Genomic DNA, 21,725 nt, shown 5'->3' on the forward strand with positions numbered 1-21,725 from the left:
TAAATCCCATTTTGAGTTTATATTTTTGTGTAATGTGTTAGAAAGTGGTTCTAGTTTCATTCTTTTACAAGTGGTTGACCAAGTTTTTCCCAGCACCACTTGTTAAAAGAGGTTGTCTTTTTCCATTGTTATATCCTTGCCTCCTTTGTCGAAGATGAAGTTTTCCATAGGTGTGGATTTAATCTCGGTGGCTTCTATTCTGTCCATTGATTATATTCTGTCTTTGTGCCCAGTACCAATATCTGTTTGATGACTGTGGCTTTGTAGTAGAGCTGAATCCGGCCAGGTTGATTCATTCAGTTCCATTCTTCTTTCTCAAGATTACTTTGGCTATTTCGAGGTTTTTTTGTATTCCCATACAATTGGGAAATTATTGTTCTAGTTCTGTGAAAATACTGTTGGTAGCTTGATAGGGATTGCATTGAATCTATAGATTGCTTTGGGTAGAATCGCCATTTTGACAATATTGATTCTTCCAATCCATGAACACGGTATGTTTCTCCATCTGTTTGTGTCCTCTTTGATTTCTTTCATCAGTGTTTATAGTTTTCTATGTATAGGTCTTTTGTTTCTTTAGGTAGATATACTCCTAAGTATTTTATTCTTTTTGTTGCAATGGTGAATGGTATTGTTTCCTTAATTTCTCTTTCTGTTTCTCATGTTAGTGTATAGGAAATGCAAGGGATTTCTGTGTGTTAACTTTGTATCCTGCAACTTTACTATATTCGTTGATTAGCTCTAGTATTTTCTGGTAGAGTCTTTAGGGTTTTCTATGTAGAGGATCATGTCATCTGCAAACAGCGAGAGTTTCACTTCTTCTTTTCCTTTCTGGATTCCTTTTACTTCTTTTTCTGCTCTGATTGCTGTGGCCAAAACTTCCAAAACTATGTCGAATAGTAGTGGTGAGAGTGGGCACCCTTGTCTTGTTCCTGATTTCAGGGGAAATGCTTTCAATTTTTCACCATTGAGGTAATGCTTGCTGTGGGTTTGTCATATATAGCTTTTATTATGTTGAGGTATGTTCCTTCTATTCCTGCTTTCTGGAGAGTTTTAATCATAAATGGGTGTTGAATTTTGTCAAAGGCTTTTTCTGCACCTATTGAGATAGTCATATGGTTTTTATCTTTCAGTTTGTTAAAGTGGTGTATTACATTGATTGATTTGTGGATATTAAAGAATCCTTGCATTCCTGGGATAAAGCCCACCTGGTCATGGTGTATGATTTTTTAAATATGTTGTTGGATTCTGTTTGCTAGAATTTTGTTAAGGATTTTTGCATCTATGTTCATCAGTGATATTGGCCTGTAGTTTTCTTTTTTTGTGGCATCTTTGTCTGGTTTTGGAATTAGGGTGATGGTGGCCTCATAGAATGAGTTTGGAAGCTTACCTTCATCTGCAATTTTCTGGAAGAGTTTGAGTAAGATAGGTGTTAGCTCTTCTCTAAATTTTTGGTAGAATTCAGCTGTGAAGCCATCTGGTCCTGGGCTTTTGTTTGCTGGAAGATTTTTGATGACAGTTTTGATTTCCTTGCTTGTGATGGGTCTGTTAAGATCTTCTATTTCTTCCTGGTTCAGTTTTGGAAAGTTATACTTTTCTAAGAATTTGTCCATTTCATCCAAGTTGTCCATTTTATTGGCATAGAGCTGCTGGTAGTAGTCTCTTATGATCCTTTGTATTTCAGTGTTGTCTGTTGTGATCTCTCCATTTTCATTTCTAATTTTGTTAATTTGGTTCTTCTCCCTTTGTTTCTTAATGAGTCTTGCTAATGGTTTGTCAATTTTGTTTATTTTTTCAAAAAACCAGCTTTTAGCTTTGTTGATTTTTGCTATGGTCTCTTTAGTTTCTTTTGCATTTATTTCTGCCCTAATTTTTAAGATTTCTTTCCTTCTACTAACCCTGGGGTTCTTCATTTCTTCCTTCTCTAGTTTCTTTAGGTGTAGAGTTAGGTTATTTATTTGGCTTTTTTCTTGTTTCTTGAGGTAAGCCTGTAATGCTATGAACCTTCCCCTTAGCACTGCTTTTACAGTGTCCCATTGGTTTCGGGTTGTTGTGTTTTCATTTTCATTCATTTCTATGCATATTTTGATTTCTTTTTTGATTTCTTCTATGATTTGTTGGTTATTCAGAAGCGTGTTATTTAGCCTCCATATGTTTGAATTTAAAAAAATTTTTTCCCCTGTAATTGAGATCTAACCTTACTGCACTGTGGTCAGAAAAGATGACTGGAATGATTTCAATTTTTTTGAATTTACCAAGACTAGATTTATGGCCCAGGATGTGATCTATTCTGGAGAAGGTTCTGTGTGCACTTGAGAAAAAGGTGAAGTTGATTGTTTTGGGGTGAAATGTCCTATAGATATCAATTAGGTCTAGCTGGTCCATTGTGTCATTTAAGGTTTGTGTTTCCTTGTTAATTTTCTGTTTAGTTGATCTATCCATAGTTGTGAGTGGGGTATTAAAGTCTCCCACTATTATTGTGTTACTATTAATTTCCTCTTTCATACTCGTTAGCATTTGCCATACATATTGTGGTGCTCCTATTGGGTGCATATATATTTATAATTGTTATATCTTCTTCTTGGATTGATCCTTTGATCATTATGTAGTGTCCTTCTTTGTCTCTTTTCACAGCCTTTATTTGAAAGTCTATTTTATCTGATATGAGTATTGCGACTCCTGCTTTCTTTTGGTCTCCATTTGCGTGAAATATTTTTTTCCAGTCCTTCACTTTTAGTCTGTATGTGTCCCTTGTTTTGAGGTGGGTCTCTTGTAGACAGCATATGTAGGGGTCTTGTTTTTGTATCCATTCAGCCAGTCTTTGTCTTTTGGTTGGGGCGTTCAACCCATTTGCATTTAAGGTAATTATTGATAGGTATGGTCCTATTGCCATTTACTTTGTTGTTTTGGGTTCACGTTTGTACAACCTTTCTGTGTTTCCTATCTAGAGAAGATCCTTTAGCATTTGTTGAAGAGCTGGTTTGGTGGTGCTGAATTCTCTCAGCTTTTGCTTGTCTGTAAAGCTTTTGAACTCTCCTTCATATCTGAATGAGATCCTTGCTGGGTACAGTAATCTAGGTTGTAGGTTATTCTCTTTCATTACTTTAAGTATGTCCTGCCATTCCCTTCTGGCCTGAAGGGTTTCTATTGATAGATCAGCTGTTATCCTTATGGGAATCCCTTTGTGTGTTATTTGTTGTTTCTCCCTTGCTGCTTTTAATATTTGTTCTTTGTGTTTGATCTTTGTTAATTTGATTAATATGTGTCTTGGGGTGTTTTGCCTTGGGTTTATCCTGTTTGGGACTCTCTGGGTTTCATGGACTTGGGTGGCTATTTCCTTCCCCATTTTAGGGAAGTTTTCAGCTATTATCTCCTCGTGTATTTTCTCATGGCCTTTCTTTTTGTCTTCTTCTTCTGGGACTCCTATGATTCAAATGTTGGGGTGTTTCACATTGTCCCAGAGGTCCCTGAGGTTGTTCTCATTTCTTTTGATTCTTTTTTCTTTTTTCCTCTCTGCTTCATTTATTTCCACCATTTTATCTTCTACCTCACTTATCCTATCTTCTGTCTCCATTATTCTACTCTTGGTTCCCTCCAGAGTGTTTTTTATCTCATTTATTGCATTATTCATTTTTAATTGACTCTTTTTTATTTCTTCTAGGTCCTTATTAAACATTTCCTGCATCTTCTCAATCCTTTTCTCCAGGCTATTTATCTGTAACTCCATTTTGTTTTCAAGATTTTGGATCATTTTTATTATCATTATTCTAAATTCTTTTTCAGGTAGATTCCCTATCTCCTCCTCTTTTGTTTGACTTGGTGGGCATTTTTCATGTTCCTCTATCTGTTCGGTATTTCTCTGCCTTTTCATCTTGTTTAGATTGCTGTGTCTGGAGTGGGCTTTCTGTATTCTGGTGGTCTGTGGTTCCTTTTTATTGTGGAGGTTTCACCCAGTGGGTGGGGTTGGACGATTGGCTTGTCAAGGTTTCCTGATTAGGGAAGCTTGTATCGGTGTTCTGGTGCGTGGAACTGGATTTTTTCTCTCTGGAGTGCAATGGAGTGTCCAGTAATGAGTTTTGAGATGAGTCTATGTGTTAGGTGTGACTTTGGGCAGCCTGTTTGTTGATGCTCAGGTCTATGTTCCTGCGTTGCTGAAGAATTTGCATGGTATGTCTTGCTCTGGAACTTATTGGCTCTTGGGTGGTGGTTGGTTTCAGTGTAGGTATGGAGGCTTTTGGATGGCTTATTGGAGGCTTATGGAGGCTTATTACTTAATGTTCCGTGTAGTCAGGAGTTTTCTGGTGTTCTCAGGTTTTGGGCTTAAGTCTCCTGCCTCTGGATTTCAGTTTTATTCTTCCAGTAGTCTCAAGACTTCTCCAACTATACAGCACTGATAATAAAACTTCTAGGTTAATGGTGAAAAGATGCTCCCCCATGAGGGACACCCAGAGAGGTTCACAGAGTTACATGAAGAAGAGGAGAGGGAGGAGGGAGATAGAGATGAGCAGGAGGAGAAAAGGGGGTACTCAAGAGGTGAGAGACAGATCTACGCAGTTCTCTGTTCCCAAAGTGTTCTCCGTAGCCCAGACATCCACAAAGATTCATAGAATTGGATTGGGAAGAGAAGGGGAAAGGAGGAAATAGAGGTGTTCTGAGGTAGAAAACGGAGAGTCAAAAGTGGGAGAGAGTAATCAACACACTCCTGAATAAAAATGGGAACTGAATATTGGATTCTTAATTGTCCAAAATTTATATCACATACTGAAAAACAAAGATTAAAAATCTAGAGTAGAGGTTAGACTTTTAAAAATACAATATTAAAAGCAAAAACAAAAACAAAAAATTTTAGAAATATATATGAAGTTTGGTTTAAAAATAGGGCTTCTCTCTCTCTCTCTTTTATTTTTTTGCAAGGTTATAGTGAAATGAAAATGAAAATTAAGGAGTAATAGAGTACTTTAAAAGAAAATAAGAAAAAAAAAAGACAAGAAAAAAATGGTTTTTTTCCTAATTAAAAAAGTCATAAAAATATAGGAAAATGAAAGTTAAGGAGTAATGGGGGAGTAATAGGGAATTTTAAAAGAAAATAAAAGAGAAAAAATAAAAAAGAAAAGAAAAGAAAAAAAAATTTTTAATTAAAAAAAAAAAAAGGTAAAAATATATCTAGGAATTTATCTGGAGCTGTTGCAGTCAGTGTGGGTTCTGTTCAGTTTCAGACTGCTCCTCGTTCCAGCTTACACTTCTCGATATCTATAGGCCCCTTCCAGTGTAGTCGATGTTACCTACAGGGATTTTAATCTGTTGCACCGGTCCCTTCTGAAGCGGTTCCCTTTGTTTATTTGGCTTCTGTCTGCCAGTCTCTTCAGTGTCTAATTTCCGCCCTGACACAGGTGGGCGGAGGTGGTCTCTTGTTCAGGTTCGCTATTTCAGTCTTGCTGTGGGGAGGGAGGGACGCTGCAGACAGATATCGCTGTGTGTGGGTAGCACTCGCAGTGTTCCGGCCACACTGGGTTTGCCCCTGCTCACGGGTGTGTGTGCTTTCCCTGTCTACACTGCTCAGGCTCCGGGCTGCTCTATATGGAGCGTGCCCTGCGTTGCATGCGGTTCCAGTTTTCAGGTACTCCACAAAAGCGCGGACTCGGTTGCGCCTGAGTTTTGTGCCTTCCCCGGCCCGAGCAGCTCATGCAGCCAGGAGCTTGATGGGCGCACTATCCCCGGGTGCGGTGCGCCTTCTCCCTTCCGCGGTCCCAGCCTCAGTTTCCGCCCGCGCCAGTCGGGTGCATGCGCCTTGTGTTTAGCCGCGACCCTCCCGGTGGATGTCGGCCATCCAGAATCTCAGGAAGTCTTTGGTTAGAAACTGGAGGCCTGTTTGCAGTGTGGTAGGGGATGCCATCTCTGGGGCCGAGTTTGCCCCTTTCCCCTCCCCCCTGCCTCCTGCCTCCGGCGGGGATCAGTCCTTTGTTCTGCAAACGGCCGGCAGTGTGTTCGGGCCAGTTAATTTTCTCTCTCTCTCTTGCTATCCCACAGTTTAAGTTGCTATCTCATGAAAGCTCCCTCCAATTGCTCTCAGGGCCTTCGGGCCCGGTCCTTACCCTAAGCAATGCCACCTGCTCCTCTCTGTTCCGCCCCCACTTGCTGGTGGTGGATACGGGTGTCTGGGGTACTTTTCTGCTGGGAGTTGCTTTTAGGCACGTAATCTGTGGGTTTTATTTATTTTTCCTCCCAGTTAGGTTGCCCTCCGAGATTCGAAAACTTCCCCCAGACCCTCCAGTGCAAGGGTTTCCTGGTGTTTGGAAACTTCCTCTATTAAGACTCCCTTCCTGGGATGGGTCTCCGTCCCTAACTCTTTTGTCTCTCTTTTTATCTTTTATATTTTGTCCTACCTCCTTTCGAAGACAATGGGCTGCTTTTCTGGGTGTCTGATGTCCTCTGCTAGCAATCAGAAGTTGTTTTGTGAAGTTTGCTCAGCGTTCAATTGTTCTTTCAATGAATTTGTAGGGGAGAAAGTGGTCTCCCCATTCTATTCCTCCGCCATCTTGGCTCCTCCCCCCCAACTTTCCACCTTCTTAACGGCTCTAAAAAAGTTGGGGACAAATTTGGAAATTATTGAAGAGGATCATTTAGACTTCATGAATGCCAGTTCAGTTCAGTTCAGTCACGCAGTTGTGTCTGACTTTTTGTGACTCCATGAACCACAGCATGCCAGGCCTCCCTGTCCATCATCGACTCCCAGAGTCAATCCAAACCCATGTCCACTGAGTCAGGGTTGCCATCCAACCATCTCATCCTCTGTTGTCCCCTTCTCCTCATGTCCTCAATCTTTCCCAGCATCAGGGTCTTTTCAAATGAGTCAGCTCTTTGCATCAGGTGACCAAAGTATTGGAGTTAAAGCTTCAATATCAGTCCTACCAATGAACACCCAGGACTGATCTCCTTTAGGATGGACTGATTGGATCTCCTTGCAGTCCAAGAGACTCTCAAGAGTCTTCTGCAACACCACAGTTCAAAAGCATCAATTCTTTGGTGCTCAGCTTTCCTTATAGTCCAACTCTCACATCCATATATGACCACAGGAAAAACCACAGCCTTGATCAGATGGACCTTTGTTGACAAAGTAATGTCTCTGCTTTTTAATACGCTGTCTAGGTTGGTCACAACTTTCCTTCCAAGGAGTAAGCATCTTTTACTTTCATGGCTGCAATCACCATCTGCAGTGATTTTGATGCCCAGAAAAATAAAGTCAGCTACTGTTGCCACTGCTTCCCCATCTATTTGCCATGAAGTGATGGAATTGGATGCCATGATCTTAGTTTCCTGAATGTTGAGTTTTAAGCCAACTTTTTCACTCTCCTCTTTCACTTTCATCAAGAGGCCCTTTAGTTCTTCACTTTGTGCCATAAGGATGGTGTTATCTGCATATCTGAGGTTATTGATATTTCTCCCGGCAATCTTGATTCCAGCTTGTGCTTCCTCCAGCCCAGCGTTTCTCATGATGTACTCTGCATATAAGTTAAATAAGCGGGGTGACAATATACAGCCTTGACGGACTCCTTTTCCTATTTGGAACCAGTCTGTTTTTCCATGTCCAGTTCTAACTGTTGCTTCCTGACCTGCATACAGGCTTCTCAAGAGGCAGGTCAGGTGGTCTGCTATTCCCATCTCCTTCAGAATTTTCCACAGTTTATTGTGATCCACACAGTCAAAGGCTTTGGCATAGTCAATAAAGCAGAAATAGATGTTTTTCTGGAACTCTCTTGCTTTTTTGATGATCCAGCAGATGTTGGCAATTTGATCTCTGGTTCCTCTGCCTTTTCTAAAACCAGCTTGAACGTCTGGAAGTTCACGGTTCACGTATTGCTGAAGCCTGATAATGAGAATTTTGAGCATTACTTTACTAGCGTGTGAGATGAGTGCAATTGTGCAGTAGTTTGAGCATTCTTTGGCATTGCCTTTCTTTGGGATTGGAATGAAAATGGACCTTTTCCAGTCCTGTGGCCAATGCTGAGTTTTCCAAATTTGCTGACATATTGAGTGCAGCACTTTCACAGCATCATCTTTCAGGATTTGAAATAGCTCAACTGGAATTCCATCACCTCCACTAGCTTTGTTCGTAGTGATGCTTCCTAAGGCCCACTTGGCTTCACATTCCAGGATGTCTGGCTCTAGCTGAGTGATGACACCATCGTGATTATCTGGGTTGTGAAGATCTTTTTTGTACAGTTCTTCTGTGTATTCTTACCACCTCTTCTTAATATCTTCTGCTTCTGTTAGGTCCCTACCATTTTTATCCTTTATTGAGCCCATCTTTGCATGAAATGTTCCCTTGGTATCTCTAATTTTCTTGAAGAGATCTCTAGTCTTTCCCACTCTATTGTTTTCCTCTGTTTCTTTGCATTGATTGCTGAAGAAGGCTTTCTTATCTCTCCTTGCTATTCTTTGGAACTCTGCATTCAAATGCATATATCTTTCCTTTTCTTCTTTGCTTTTTGCTTCTCTTCTTTTCACAGCTATTTGTAAGGCCTCCTCAGGAGCCATTTTGTTTTTTTGCATTTCTTTTTCTTGGGGATGGTCTTAATTCCTGTCTCCTGTACAATGTCACGAACTGCCATCTATAGTTCATCAGGCACTCTGTCTATCAGATCTAGTCCCTTAAATCTATATCTCACTTCCACTGTTTAATCATAAGGGATTTGATTTAGGTCATACCTGAATGATCTAGTGGTTTTCCGCACTTTCTTCAATTTAAGTCTGAATTTGGCAATAAGGAGTTCATGATCTGAGCCACAGTCAGCTCCCAGTCTTGTTTTTGCTGATTGTATAGAGCTTCTCCATCTTTGGCTGCAAACAATATAATCAATCTGATTTTGGTGTTGACTATCTGGTGATGTCCATGTGTAGAGTCTTGTGTTGTTGGAAGAGGGTGTTTGCTATGACCAGTGCGTTCTCTTGGCAGAACTCTATTAGCCTTTGCCCTGCTTCATTCTGTACTCCAAGGCCAAATTTGCCTGTTACTCCAGGTGTTTCTTGACTTCCTACTTTTGCATTCCAGTCCCCTATAATTAAAAGGACAGCTTTTTGGGGTGTTAGTTCTAGAAGGTCTTGTAGGTCTTCACAGAACCATTCAACTTCAGCTTCTTCAGTGTTACTGGTTGGGGCATAGACTTGGATTACTGTGATATTGAATGGTTTGCCTTAGAAATGAACAGAGGTCATTCTGTCATTTTTGAGACTGCATCCAAGTACTGCATTTCGGACTCTTTTGCTGACTATGCTGGCTACTCCATTTCTTCTAAGTTATTTCTGCCCACAGTAGTAGATATAATGTTCATCTGAGTTAAATTCACCCATTCCAGTCCATATTAGTTCGCTGATTCCTAGAATGTCGATGTTCACTCTTGCCATGAAGGCCAACCTCTTTTATTTCCTCTATAAGTAATCTGTAACCATCATTTTAAATTATAGATAAGAAAACAAGTCACTAGACAATGGAGTAATTAGTTTACCATGATACTTCCAAAGAATAACTGCTAGGTATTAATAAATGCCGCTATAGAAAAGTACCATGTAAAGTTAATCATTACCCATCAGTTGATAACTAAATTCTCAAAAGTAAGCTGTTTTTTTGTCTTACTCATAAAGATAAAAATAGGACAGTATTTACCCCTCAGATAGGGAAATAATTAGAATGTTGACAATATGTGGGAAAACAGGCACTTTCATATAACGCTGTTAGAAATACTAATTGATGTAAGATTTGGAGAAAGATCTTTTTCCAACTCCATCAAAATTCAAATATATATATATATCCACTGACCCAACAATCTTTTCCTACAGATGCATTTGCATGTCTATGTGCATGTATACAGATGTTTATTACAGCATACTTTATCAGCTAAAAAAAAACTGGAAACAATTTTCAATAGGATTTTAGAAAACAAATTATGATTTATTTGTGCAATGAAAGATTATATAGCCATTTTTACGTATTTTTCTTTTTTAAAGAACTCTATTGAGGTGAAATTGAAATGCAAAGAGCTGAACAGAAAGTGTAAAATGGGGAAAGTTTTGACATATGTACACACCCATGAAACCACCACAATCAGGGGAATAAACATCTCTAGTATCTCCAACAGTCTCTTTAGGCCCCTTTAGAATCTATCCCTCCTGGTGCCCAAGCCCAAGCCAAGCACTGATTTGCTTTCTATCCCTAAAGACTAGTTTGCATTTCCTAGAATGTCATATAAATGAATTTACATAATATGTGTGCCTTTCTATCCATTTTTAAATAGTAAAGTGAAAATATAAATACTGATGTGGGAAGACATCCATATCAGATAATTATCTTCAGGGCTTTTTTGCTACCACATGAAGGAATGCAATTCAAACTTACCAAAGAAAAAAAGATACAATTTACTGACTCTCATAACTGGAAAATTCATGGATAGATCAGACATGACTGGACACAGCTATTCAAATGATTTATAAAAGGACTGAGTTCTCCCCACCCCTTCTCCATATGGTGGCACACACAGTCCAGGTTAATCTATTACTCATGATTAGTAAGGACAATCACAGAGAAAGGCTTCTATCTCTATCAATCCCTGCTTGTCCCTTTATGGGCCATTGGTATCCTCATAATAATCAGTGTCCAATGAACAAGATACCTTGATTGGTCCCCTGAGCACCATCCTTTTCCCTGTGCTGAAGGAGGTGATGTCATGTGACAGATAGCCACTCTCTGTGAGGGAAGGTGTTAAGGAGAAAGGAAGCTTGTAAGGATTTATTTTTTAAGTGACTTCTTCATGACTGTTTTATGTTATAATAAAATTCCTTATACAATCTCATAAACTCTAATACTTGGATAATAAATAATCAAAGGAAAGAATGCTCTGAAAAGACCACTTGGAAATGATCCTTGGGGAAGTGACGAAGTAAATCATATACATCTATATGATGGATACAGTGGCTAAATAGTCAGTATATATATTTTGACAGAAGAGATCACCAAGACATAGTTGTGAATGAGATAAAGCTGCAGAATGATAAAAACATCATACAATTATTGCATTTTGCTCTTGGTGTGCTGAATGTTTGGAAGGAATCTGTAGGAAGGAGACTAGGACTGATGTGGTGGATATCAAGAGGCACTTTTGGTTTTTTTACTCCATAAATGTCGATATACTTCTATAGTCTTTCATTTACAAGGAAGTCTTTCATTTCTTTACATATATTTATATATTATATAATTAAAATTTATTAATGTAAATTACTAAAATAAAAACTTTTTAGAAAGATACAAGAGTAATAGAAGATAGATTGTAAACAGATAAACCAAGTGTTAAAAATAAAAATAAGCTAAGACAAACTATTAAAATGTTCATAAAGGACCATCATAAAACCAAGGTATAAAGTGTATAAGCTAAAAAGAAAATAAGACAATGAAAATGTAATTAGAATTAAAAGGTAGATGAAGAGACATTAAAAGTGATGAAAGGATTAACAGGATGAAATAAAGCAAATTAAAAGTTAAAAAAATACATAAGCAAATTTAGAGACCAGGGAATATTTTTGTAAAAAAAAAAAAAAAAAAAGTGTATGAAGGTCACTGTCCAGAATCAAAAGCTCAGCATCTTATACCAAAGTAGTAAGAATTCCTTACTTCTAGAATTTCAGGAAATGTTCTGATGCATATTGTTTCAGAACACTTGAAATTTATTGCAAGATGTCCCCAGCAGGATTGTCTTAAAGACCAAGGGCAGAAAGAATTCCAGCTCCCCATAGGTGGGATGGCCTCCAGCACCTGCCCAGCTCCTCTGGGACATTTGCAGTGATGTCCATAAATCTCTGAAGGGCTCCCACTGCTGGTCCCTCTCCCTAATCCCAAGCTCGATTCATCTACTACTATTCCAAATGTCTGTTTTTTGTTTGTTTGTTTGTTTGTTTCTGTTATTTCAGATCTTTGACTTTTCTTTCACTGAAGAAGAAATGAAGGAAATTGAAGCCTTAAATAAAAACGTCCGCTTTGTGGAAATGCTCATGTGAGTTCTGGGGGATCATGAATCAGTTTCTGACCAGTGGTGCTGGGCTGTCAAGAGTCAACCAACAGGCTCTTAGGAATCAGGATCATGTCCACAGGAACAAGGGTAAAGGCCAGTGGGCAGCATGTACTGAATTAGGAACATCGTACAAACCTACATTTTTATTTAAAAGAAGACTTCTGGCATTTAGGACATTTCCATTGGTTAAGTTAAGGCATAACAGGCTAAAGACAATGAGGAGAAATAAGTCACTGTGTTCATATGTTAACACAACGGTGGCATATTCAAACAACGTATTTATTTCTTTCTTAAAAATCAAAGTGGGCACAAATTAGAGCAAAGCTGTCAGCAAGAACAATTCTTGGGAAAGAGGCATGAGAGTGTAGCAGAAAGAGCACCAAATTGGGAGACAAGAAACTTGAGTTTTAGACAAATGTTTGCCTATAAGAGTTGGAGTATCTGGTTTACCTATTGCCTGACTTGAAAGAAACTGAAAGTGAAAGTGAAGTTGTTTAGTTGTGTCCGACACTTTGCGACCCCATGGACTGTAGCCCACCAGGCTCCTCCATCCATGGAATTTTCCAGGCAAGAGTACTGGAGTGGGTTACCATTTCCTTCTCCAGGGGATCTTCCCGACCCAGGGATGCAACCCAGATCTCCCGCATTGTGGGCAGACGCTTTACCGTCTGAGCCACCAGGGAAATTGCCTGAGTTCCCACAGAAAAATTCCTTCAAAGCGCTGCCAAGTTCACCTATCAACAGAAATAACCCTTTAATCTCTGAATATTACAGAGCCTTAAAAATTAAAAAAGAATATAGTTCATGCATATATGCATGTATATATTTGTATACACACATACCTTTTTTTCTTAATCATTATTCATTAATATTTCCAGTTCTTGAAATCATATGGATACTAATCTTATTTTTACAGTCTTCTCTTTAAGTGAGCATTTTTTAAATGCCAATTAAGATTGTTCATATAGTTTGGGCACTTATTGGTCTCACTATTTTTCATGAGTCAGAAACTGCTCACTATGCTAATACTGAATTTCTAAATCAATTTCTGAATTAATAAAACAGCTTTCTAATGTGAATTTTCCAGGGGAAGAAATTAATTGACATCAAAAAGCACCTCCTAGCCTCAAGAACAAAAAAGTAAACGTAAACATGTAACTAACAAACATTTATAGGTTAATTAACAGGTCTCAAAGATAAACTATTTCTATTGAATAAATATCTAAATTAAAAACAGATAGTAAGAGACATCAAATCCACCAATGTGCTGCTATTTTTACAGTTGGTTGGTGACATTAATTGGTTTGACATTTGACATTTTTAATATATAGTTCTAGCAACACTGTGAAAATAACTCATTGTACCAGGAAATAACTAGAAACATCAGCAAGGAGAAGCAAAGATTGATTAAAAAAATATATCATTTAGAAATGCTGGGTCACGGTTCTATTTTTCATCTGGGTGATCTTTGAGAGCCTTTTGGTTTTGTTTAATATTTTATTGACAATTTAAAGCACATAATACTTACAGAGAACTAAATTTTAGATGTGTTTCAGGACAGGCACACACACTCCAGTCCTTTTATAGACTGTTTCACCATTCTTGCCTGAAGAATCCCATGGACAGAGGAGCCTGGTGGGCTACTGTCCAAAGAGATGCAAAGATTGGGACATGACTCAGCACACATACACACACAGCCTTCCTCTACCCACCCCCTACTCCACACACACAGCTACACCAGAGCGCTATCTGGGACTTCAGTAAAAGGCGATGGCTTGAGAGGAGCCATGAATGGAAGCTGGGCACAAAATAGAAATGGAATGAGTAAGAGAAAAGAGGGAGTGGTTGGTGAAATTATCAAAGGATGCTAGTAATACACACAGATGTGCAACATTAGAAGTGAACTTTTTCCCTTTGGGGGAATTGTTTTGGCAGGTGGTGTGACCATCCTGAATACCCATTCCATGATGAATACTGACTTCAGAGAACTCCACAGCAGATATTTTACCTTCTACGTATGCTAGGACTTTGTGTTGGTGGTTGCTCCAGCCATGGAAATGGCTTACTATCCTCAGATCAAGTGATGATACAGATATTTAACTTGTGTGCAGTGTTAGTGACTTTGATTTAACTATGTGTGGCTGGGGTAGGGGGGAGGTTTAAATCTATTGAAATAATGTTGGAAATTATCAGCTAATGTTTTATTAAATCAGTGTCTTTTGGGTTTCAGACAGAAAAACATTAGGCTTTAGAAAAGACTTCAGAAGTGACATATGAGGATAATAACTCACGAATTTGGATACTGCTGCCATGGATAGTCTGAGTTCTTCAGCTGTTAACAGGGCAAGAAGAGGATAGAGAGATAGACCATGCCAGTGTGCTGGCAGTGGGCTTGATGATTTGAACCACTGACTGTAATATAGACACACAGTCAAGTTAAGATCCACACATGCACTATTAACAAGGAAGTGATTCACCCTGTCCTGAGTAGAGAGAGGGCTAAGTATAGTAAAATCTTAAAAGAGCTAGTTAAACACCCGAGCAGTTAACAAAGCCATACTGATTTGGTTGCTGTCTGTTTCTATCCAGTGTGTTTGTGTAGCTTTTATCCAGCTTGAGAGATGGATAATTGGTGGTTCTCTCTTGCATGCTTCAAAGGACCTGAACTTCAACAAGCTAGTGATCCATTATACCACTGCCTATCACTCTTGCCCCCATTCATTATACAACCGCCATTGTGCAAAGTGACTTGAGACAACCAATAGAAATAAAACTCTGTTTTATAAAGTAGTCCACAGACTATTATTTCAAAATAAGACATATAGAAAGAAAGTGTTAAGAAACATATTGAAAGAAGAGGCTTTGTAAATTCATTAGACTTAAGACTTTGAAAGTTATTGGGAACTGAATTTCGAGAAAGTAGCGAGTTCAAAAGAACACTGATAATTTTATTATATGTAAATTTTTAAGTGAATAAAAAGATCATTAAAATTCCATAGTAGAGATATACTTATTTTCAATCCACCCAGAGCAATATATTTTATTCATATAGTCATTCTCACAGGGCAAAAGAGCTCTTTATTATGGGAGAAAATAATAGCAAATGAAGAAACAGACAAAGGATTAATCTCAAAAATATACAAGCAACTCCTGCAGCTCAATTGCAGAAAAATAAATGACCCAATCAAAAAATGGGCCAAAGATCTAAACAGACATTTCTCCAAAGAAGACATACAGATGGCTAACAAACACATGAAAAGATGCTCAACATCACTCATTATCAGAGAAATGCAAATCAAAACCTCAATGAGGTACCATTACACGCCAGTCAGAATGGCTGCTATCCAAAAGTCTACAAGCAATAAATGTTGGAGAGGGTGTGGAGAAAAGGGAACCCTCGTACACTGTTGGTGGTAATGCAAACTAGTAAAACTTCAAGACAAACTTACGTTTGTCCAAGACCAATTGCTTATAGGTAATCTTCTATGACCTGAAGACATACATTTCTGAGGAATTATCACTTAAAAAAATTGATCTTTACTTATTGTTTCCACTAATTCTAAAATTAATACTTAACAATGCTGTTCTGTGGGAAATAGCTTGTTCATAAGAAATAATAAAAAATGATGATTTATTCAGCCCATGAATCTCTATTTTGTTTCCTGGGGTGGGAGGTGGGGGGATCTTCTGAATTCATTTAAATTAAAGACCTTTGATTGAATTCCTACTGTACATTTAGCACTGGGAAGATAGGGAAGAAAAGGGAATACTATAAGGAAAGAATAGAAACTCAATTCCTGATCCCTATTGTCAAAACTCTTCAAAATAGTTTAGGGGACTGGTGTGGAAGAAGAACCACACCTATCACACCAATTTTTAAGGATAAGCATTGGAAAAGAGCCCCACTATTTGTCTGGGAAAATGTATCAGGTTGTCCAAAAATTTCATTAATATTTTTCTATAATATCTAATGGAAAAATCCAAATGAACTTTTTGGACAACCCAATGCTTCTAGACTGAAAGAGGGAATCCCCTCTTAGTCTAAATAGAAATAGAGCAAAAAAGACTTGGAGACAGAAAACAGATCAGGAAAGAGTGATGGTCTACAGGAGTTTCTGCATGTCAATTCTCCATTCACTTGACTCCTTCCCATCTATTTTGGAATAAATTGCATCCCCCCCAGAATTTATATGAAGTCCTAGCCCTCAGTACCTCAGAATGTGACCTTATTTGGAAATAGGATCATTACATATGTGATCAGGTAAGATGAGGTCATAATGGAGTAGGGAAGTCCAATATGACTGGTGTCCTACAAAAAGGGGAAATTTGGAAACAGACAACACACAGAGAGAGCACCATCTACAGACGGAGGCCAGGATCAGGGTGATGTTTTTACAAAGATGTCCAGCAAACACCAGAAGCTAGGTGAGGGGCGTGGGCCAGATTCTCCCTCAGCGCCCTCAGAAGGAACCAGCACTGCCAACACCTTGATCTTGAAGGTGAAGTTCTGGCCTCTAGAACTGTGAGACAATAAATTTCTATTAAATGTCTCTGGTTTGTGCACTTTGTTCAAGCAGCCATAGCAAACAAATATACCAACTCTCTATCAAGTTTCAACCTTTCAAGCTGACAGCAGCAATAAAAATGGCTTTAGTCAATGCTTAACTGAGCTCAAATATTGATGACCAATGTTTTTTACCTTCTTGGGGACCTTTGCAACCCCAGAGATGTTTGTTAATCCAAATCAATCTCTTTGCTAATCAGAGGTCTCTAATGGAGTATGGAGTAAGATAAATCAATAGTTGTACAACCTGACTGGAAAAGGAGAGGAGGCCAAGACCGTGTCCACTGATCCATAAAAACACATGGATGGGAACAGCAAGGACACTCTGCCCCAGCCTGCTAAAAGCTTTTTGTTTGCCCATGACTAACTGTTCTCCCTGGAGGACCTCCCCCAGGCACTATCTTCCATAGATAAGGATACAGAGGTTAGTGGAAGAACACGTGAGAGGCACATAGGCACCAACCCCAAGTCTGCAGGCTTCAGCACTGTGACATGTTGCACAATTCATGACCACAGTTATGGGAATTCAAAGGTTGAGCTACATTATATTTCCCAGATTACAAATTTCCCTGAAACTCCCTTAAAAGTTTCACCTCTCACTGGGTACTTCAATTTCTGACCATTGCAGACTAGTAACTAAATCACGGCACCTTGTAGATCTCTGGTCTTGAATGTGAACCCTTCCTGAATCTGAACTGTACCCATGATGTTTCTACTTCCAGATACCAAATCCCCAAGTTTGCATTTCTCTTGAATGGGTAAGGGGGGCAGGGGAGTGATTGATAATCACAATCTCTTCTGCACACGGACATTTTAGCTGGTTTGAGAGCTGAGATGCAGAATATGGTAGAAGGGAGTAGACATGGTCTTGACAAAATTACATGAACTTTGTAGGGCCCCCATTAAATCTGGCTATTGGTAAATTTTTCTACAAATACTATGTGGCATCTATGTATACTATGTATACTATGAGGGCCCCTTTAATGCTGTTTTGGGGGTTGTCAGGAAGAGACAAAATTGCCAAAGGAATTGGAGCTGGGTAATCCTCACTTTAAGTCCGGCTGAGGTTGGTCGCATGTTGGTCAGAGAGGAACAGCTAGTGGAATTGACTGAATATATGTTTTTAAACTGTGTTGCTATTTGATATGTACTATTGAGCATTTTTGTATTAACATTTATATATAAGACTATTCCATAGTTTTCTTTGTGTATACTTTTTAATTAGCTTTTTAACTAACTTTAAAAAATTAGTTTCTTTTTAATTAGCACAATTATCAAATTGTGCTCCTTTCATTGTCAAAAAGAGAGCAAGATTTTCTTTCATGCACTCCACTCTAGAACAAATTAAATTTAAATTATTTTTTTCTTAAAGTATAGGTAGAATTCACTTGAGAACTGCATCTCTGTCAATAGGGAATCTATACATTTTCTGTATCATCTCAAATCAATTTTGCAAATTTATCTTCTTCTAAAATTTATCAATGCCATATATTTAGCAAATAGAGATATATTTGTTCATTTAGCCAACAAGTTATTTTGTGTGCCACTCTGGTAGGCTCTATCCTAGGCAGTTGGGATATTTCAGTAAACAAAAGCCCCTAAGAGATCTGCATAGCAAGGTGGCAGAGTAGAAGGAGGTGTGCTCACTTGTTCTTATGAGAACCCTGGAATCATGATTAACTGCTGAACAACCATTGACAAAGAAACACTGGAACCTACCAAAAAAGATACTCTACATCCAAGGACAAAGGGGAAGCCATGACCAGATGCTAGGAGGGGCACAACTGTGATAGAATCAGCAGCAGAATACACTTTCTTCCCAAGTGCACACAGAACATTCTCCAGGCCAGATCACATCTTGGGTCATAAACTAAGCCTTGGTAAATTTAAGAAAACTGAAATCATATCAAGCATCTTTTCTGACCACAACACTATGAGATTAGAAATAAACTATAAGAAACTGTAAAAAACACAAACATTTGGAGGCTAAACAATATGCTACTAAACAACCAATGGATCACTGAAGAAATCAAAGAGGAAATTAAAATGACAAATTAAATTAAAGCACAATTAATGCTTTAATTAATTTAAAAGCACAAATTAAATGAAAGCACAATGTTCCAAAACCTGTAGGATGCAGCATAAGCAGTCCTAAGAGGGAAGTTTATAGCAATACAATCTTACCTCAGGAAACGAGAAAAGTCTCAGATAAATAACCTAACCTCACATCTAACAACTAGAGAAAGAAGAACAAACAAAACCTAAAATTAGCAAAAGGAAAGAAATCATAAAGATCAGAGCAGAAATCAATGAAATAGAGACAAATAAAACAATAGCAAAGATCAATGAAACTAAAACCTGGTTCTTTGAAAATATAAACAAAATTGATAAACCTGTAGCCAGGCTCATCAAGAAAAAAAAGAAGAGGACTCAAATCAATAAAATTAGAAATGGAAAAGCTATAACTGACACCACAGAAACACAAAGGATCGTATGAGACCACTGTATGTCAAGATAAATCACTGTATGTCAATAAAATGGACAACCTGGAAGAAACGGTCAGATTCTTGGAAAGTTACAATCTCCCAAGACTGAACCAGGAATAAATAAAAATATGAACAGACCAACCACAAGCACTGAAATTGAAACTGATTTAAAAACTTCAAACAAACAGATGCCCAAGATTTGATAGCTTCACAGGTAAATTCTATCAAACATTTAGAGAAGAGCTAACATCTACTCTTCCAAAACTGCTCCAAAAAATTTCAGAGGAAGGAAAACTCCCAAACTCATTCTAGGAGGCCACCATCACCCTGATACCAAAACCAGACCACAAAAAAAGACACCACAAAAAAAGAAAATAACAGTCCAAAATCACGATGACATAAATGCAAAAATCCTCAACAAAATACTAGCAATCTGAATCCAACAATACATTAAAAAAATCATACACCATGATCAAGTGGGATTTATCCAGGGGATACAAGGATTTTTCAATATTCACAAACCAATCAATGTGATACATCATATCAACAACGACCAAAGAATAAAAACCATATGATTATCACAATAGATGCAGAAAAAGCTTTAGACAAAATTCAACAGCCATTTATGATTAAAAAGAAAAAACTCTCCAGAAAGTGGGGATAGAGGAATTTATCTCAACATAATAAAAGCCATATACAACAAACTTACAGCTAACATCATACTCAATGGTGAAAAGCTAAAAGCATTTCTGCTAAGATTAGGAACAAGACAAAGATATCCACTCTTGCCACTTTTATTCAACATAGTTCTGGAATTCTTAGTGATGACAATTAGAGAAGAGAAAGAAGTAAAAGGAATCCAAATTGGAAAAGAAGTTAAGCTGTCATTGTTTGCAGATGACATGATACTATACAAAGAAAATCCTAAAGATACTTCAAGAAAACTACTAGAGCTCATCAATGAATTTGGTAAAGTTGCAAGTTATGAAATTAATACACAGAAATCTGCTGCATTTCTATACACTAACAATGAAAAATCAGAAATAGAAATTCAAAAAGCAATTACATTTACCATTGCATCAAAAAGAATAAAATGCCTAGGAATAAACCTACCTAAGGACACAAAAGATCTGTACTCCAAAAACTGTAAGACGCTGATGAAAGAAATTGAAGACAACACAAACAGATAAAGAGATATACCACGTTCGTGGGTTGAAAGAACAATATTGTCAAGATGACTGTATTACCCAAGGCCATCTACAGATTCAGTGAAATCCCTGTCAAATTACCAACGGCATTTTTCTCATAACTAGAACAAAAAAATCTTTAACTCTGTATGGAGACACAAGAGACCCAAAATAGTCAAAACAATCTTGAGAAAGAAAAACAGAGCTGGAGGAGTCAGGCTCCCTGACTTCAGATTATACTAGAAAGGTATAGTCATCAAAATAATATGGTTCCAGCACAAAAACAGAAATATAGATCATTGGGGCAGGATAGAAAGTGCAGAAATAAACCCACACACTTATGGTCAATTAATCTATGATGAAGCAGGCAAAACTATACAAAGGAGGAAAGACAGTCTCTTTAATAAATGGTACTGGGAATACTGGACAGCTACATGCAAAAAAAGAAAAATAGAAGATTCTTTAATACCATACACAAAAATAAACTCAGAATGGACTAAAGACCTAAATATGAGACTGAACACTACAAAATCATAGGGGAGAATATGGACAGAATATTCTGATATAAATCCCAACAAGATTGTTTTTCAATCCATCTCTCAAAGTAATGGACATAAAAACAAAAATAAACAAATGGGACCTAATTAAACTCAAAAGTTCTTGACTAGCAAAGGAAACTATTAAAAAAATGAAAAGACAGTCCACAGAATGGGAGAAAATATTTGCAAATGATATGACCAACAAATGATTTGTCTCCAAAATGTATAAACTGCTCATGCAGATTATCATCATCAAAACAAAACAACCTAATAAAAAAATGAGTGGAAGACCTAAATAGATAGTTCTCCAAAGAAGATACACAGAAAGCCAACAAGCACATGAAAAGATGTTCAACATCACTAATTATTAGAGAGAAGCAAATCAAAACTACAGTGAGATATCACCTCATACCAGTCAAAATGATCATCAAAAAATCCACAAAGAACAAATTCTGGAGAGGGTGTGGAGAAAAGGGAACCCTCCTACATTGTTGATGAGAATGTAAATTGGTACAGCCATAACTGGGACCAGTATAGAGCCTCTAATGAAAATGAGTTAATGCAGAAAACAGAAGTTATCAATTATTTCTTCAGTATGAGTCAAGAGAAAATTGCTCTGATAAATAACAGACCACCACTGAAAGATAGAAGTAATCCAAAAGATTAAATTAAGCTGGTAATCTACTCTCCTTCTTGTCCCAAGTTTCTTGAAATAGCTAGGCAGAGAACCAATTAAATAGAGCATATCTATAGCACCTCTAAAATAAAGAAAGGGTGCCATCACTGAACCTCAAATCCTTAAGATTAGAAAGTTGAAGTTATTGGATTGACAAAGAAGTAAGAGTAGATAACTGTAGCTGGATGTACTTGCAGGAAACAAGTGCTTCCAAGATAAT

The 21,725-nt window shown here is 37.8% G+C and overlaps 1 protein-coding gene across 1 annotated transcript in view; it reads left to right on the top strand.

Annotated features, from left to right (window-relative positions):
* Window positions 1-15,047, top strand: part of AKR1D1 (aldo-keto reductase family 1 member D1) — a 60,010-nt gene extending 44,963 nt beyond the window's left edge. Inside the window, exons 8-9 of the mRNA XM_043463823.1 lie at window positions 11,953-12,035; window positions 13,989-15,047. Coding sequence (XP_043319758.1) covers window positions 11,953-12,035; window positions 13,989-14,031 — 126 coding nt within the window. The 3' untranslated portion in view covers window positions 14,032-15,047. The remainder of the gene's footprint in view (window positions 1-11,952; window positions 12,036-13,988) is intronic.
* Window positions 15,048-21,725: the final 6,678 nt, after the last annotated feature.

This window comes from Cervus canadensis, chromosome 3 (assembly GCF_019320065.1).
Source record: "Cervus canadensis isolate Bull #8, Minnesota chromosome 3, ASM1932006v1, whole genome shotgun sequence".
Taxonomy (NCBI): Eukaryota; Metazoa; Chordata; class Mammalia; order Artiodactyla; family Cervidae; genus Cervus; species Cervus canadensis.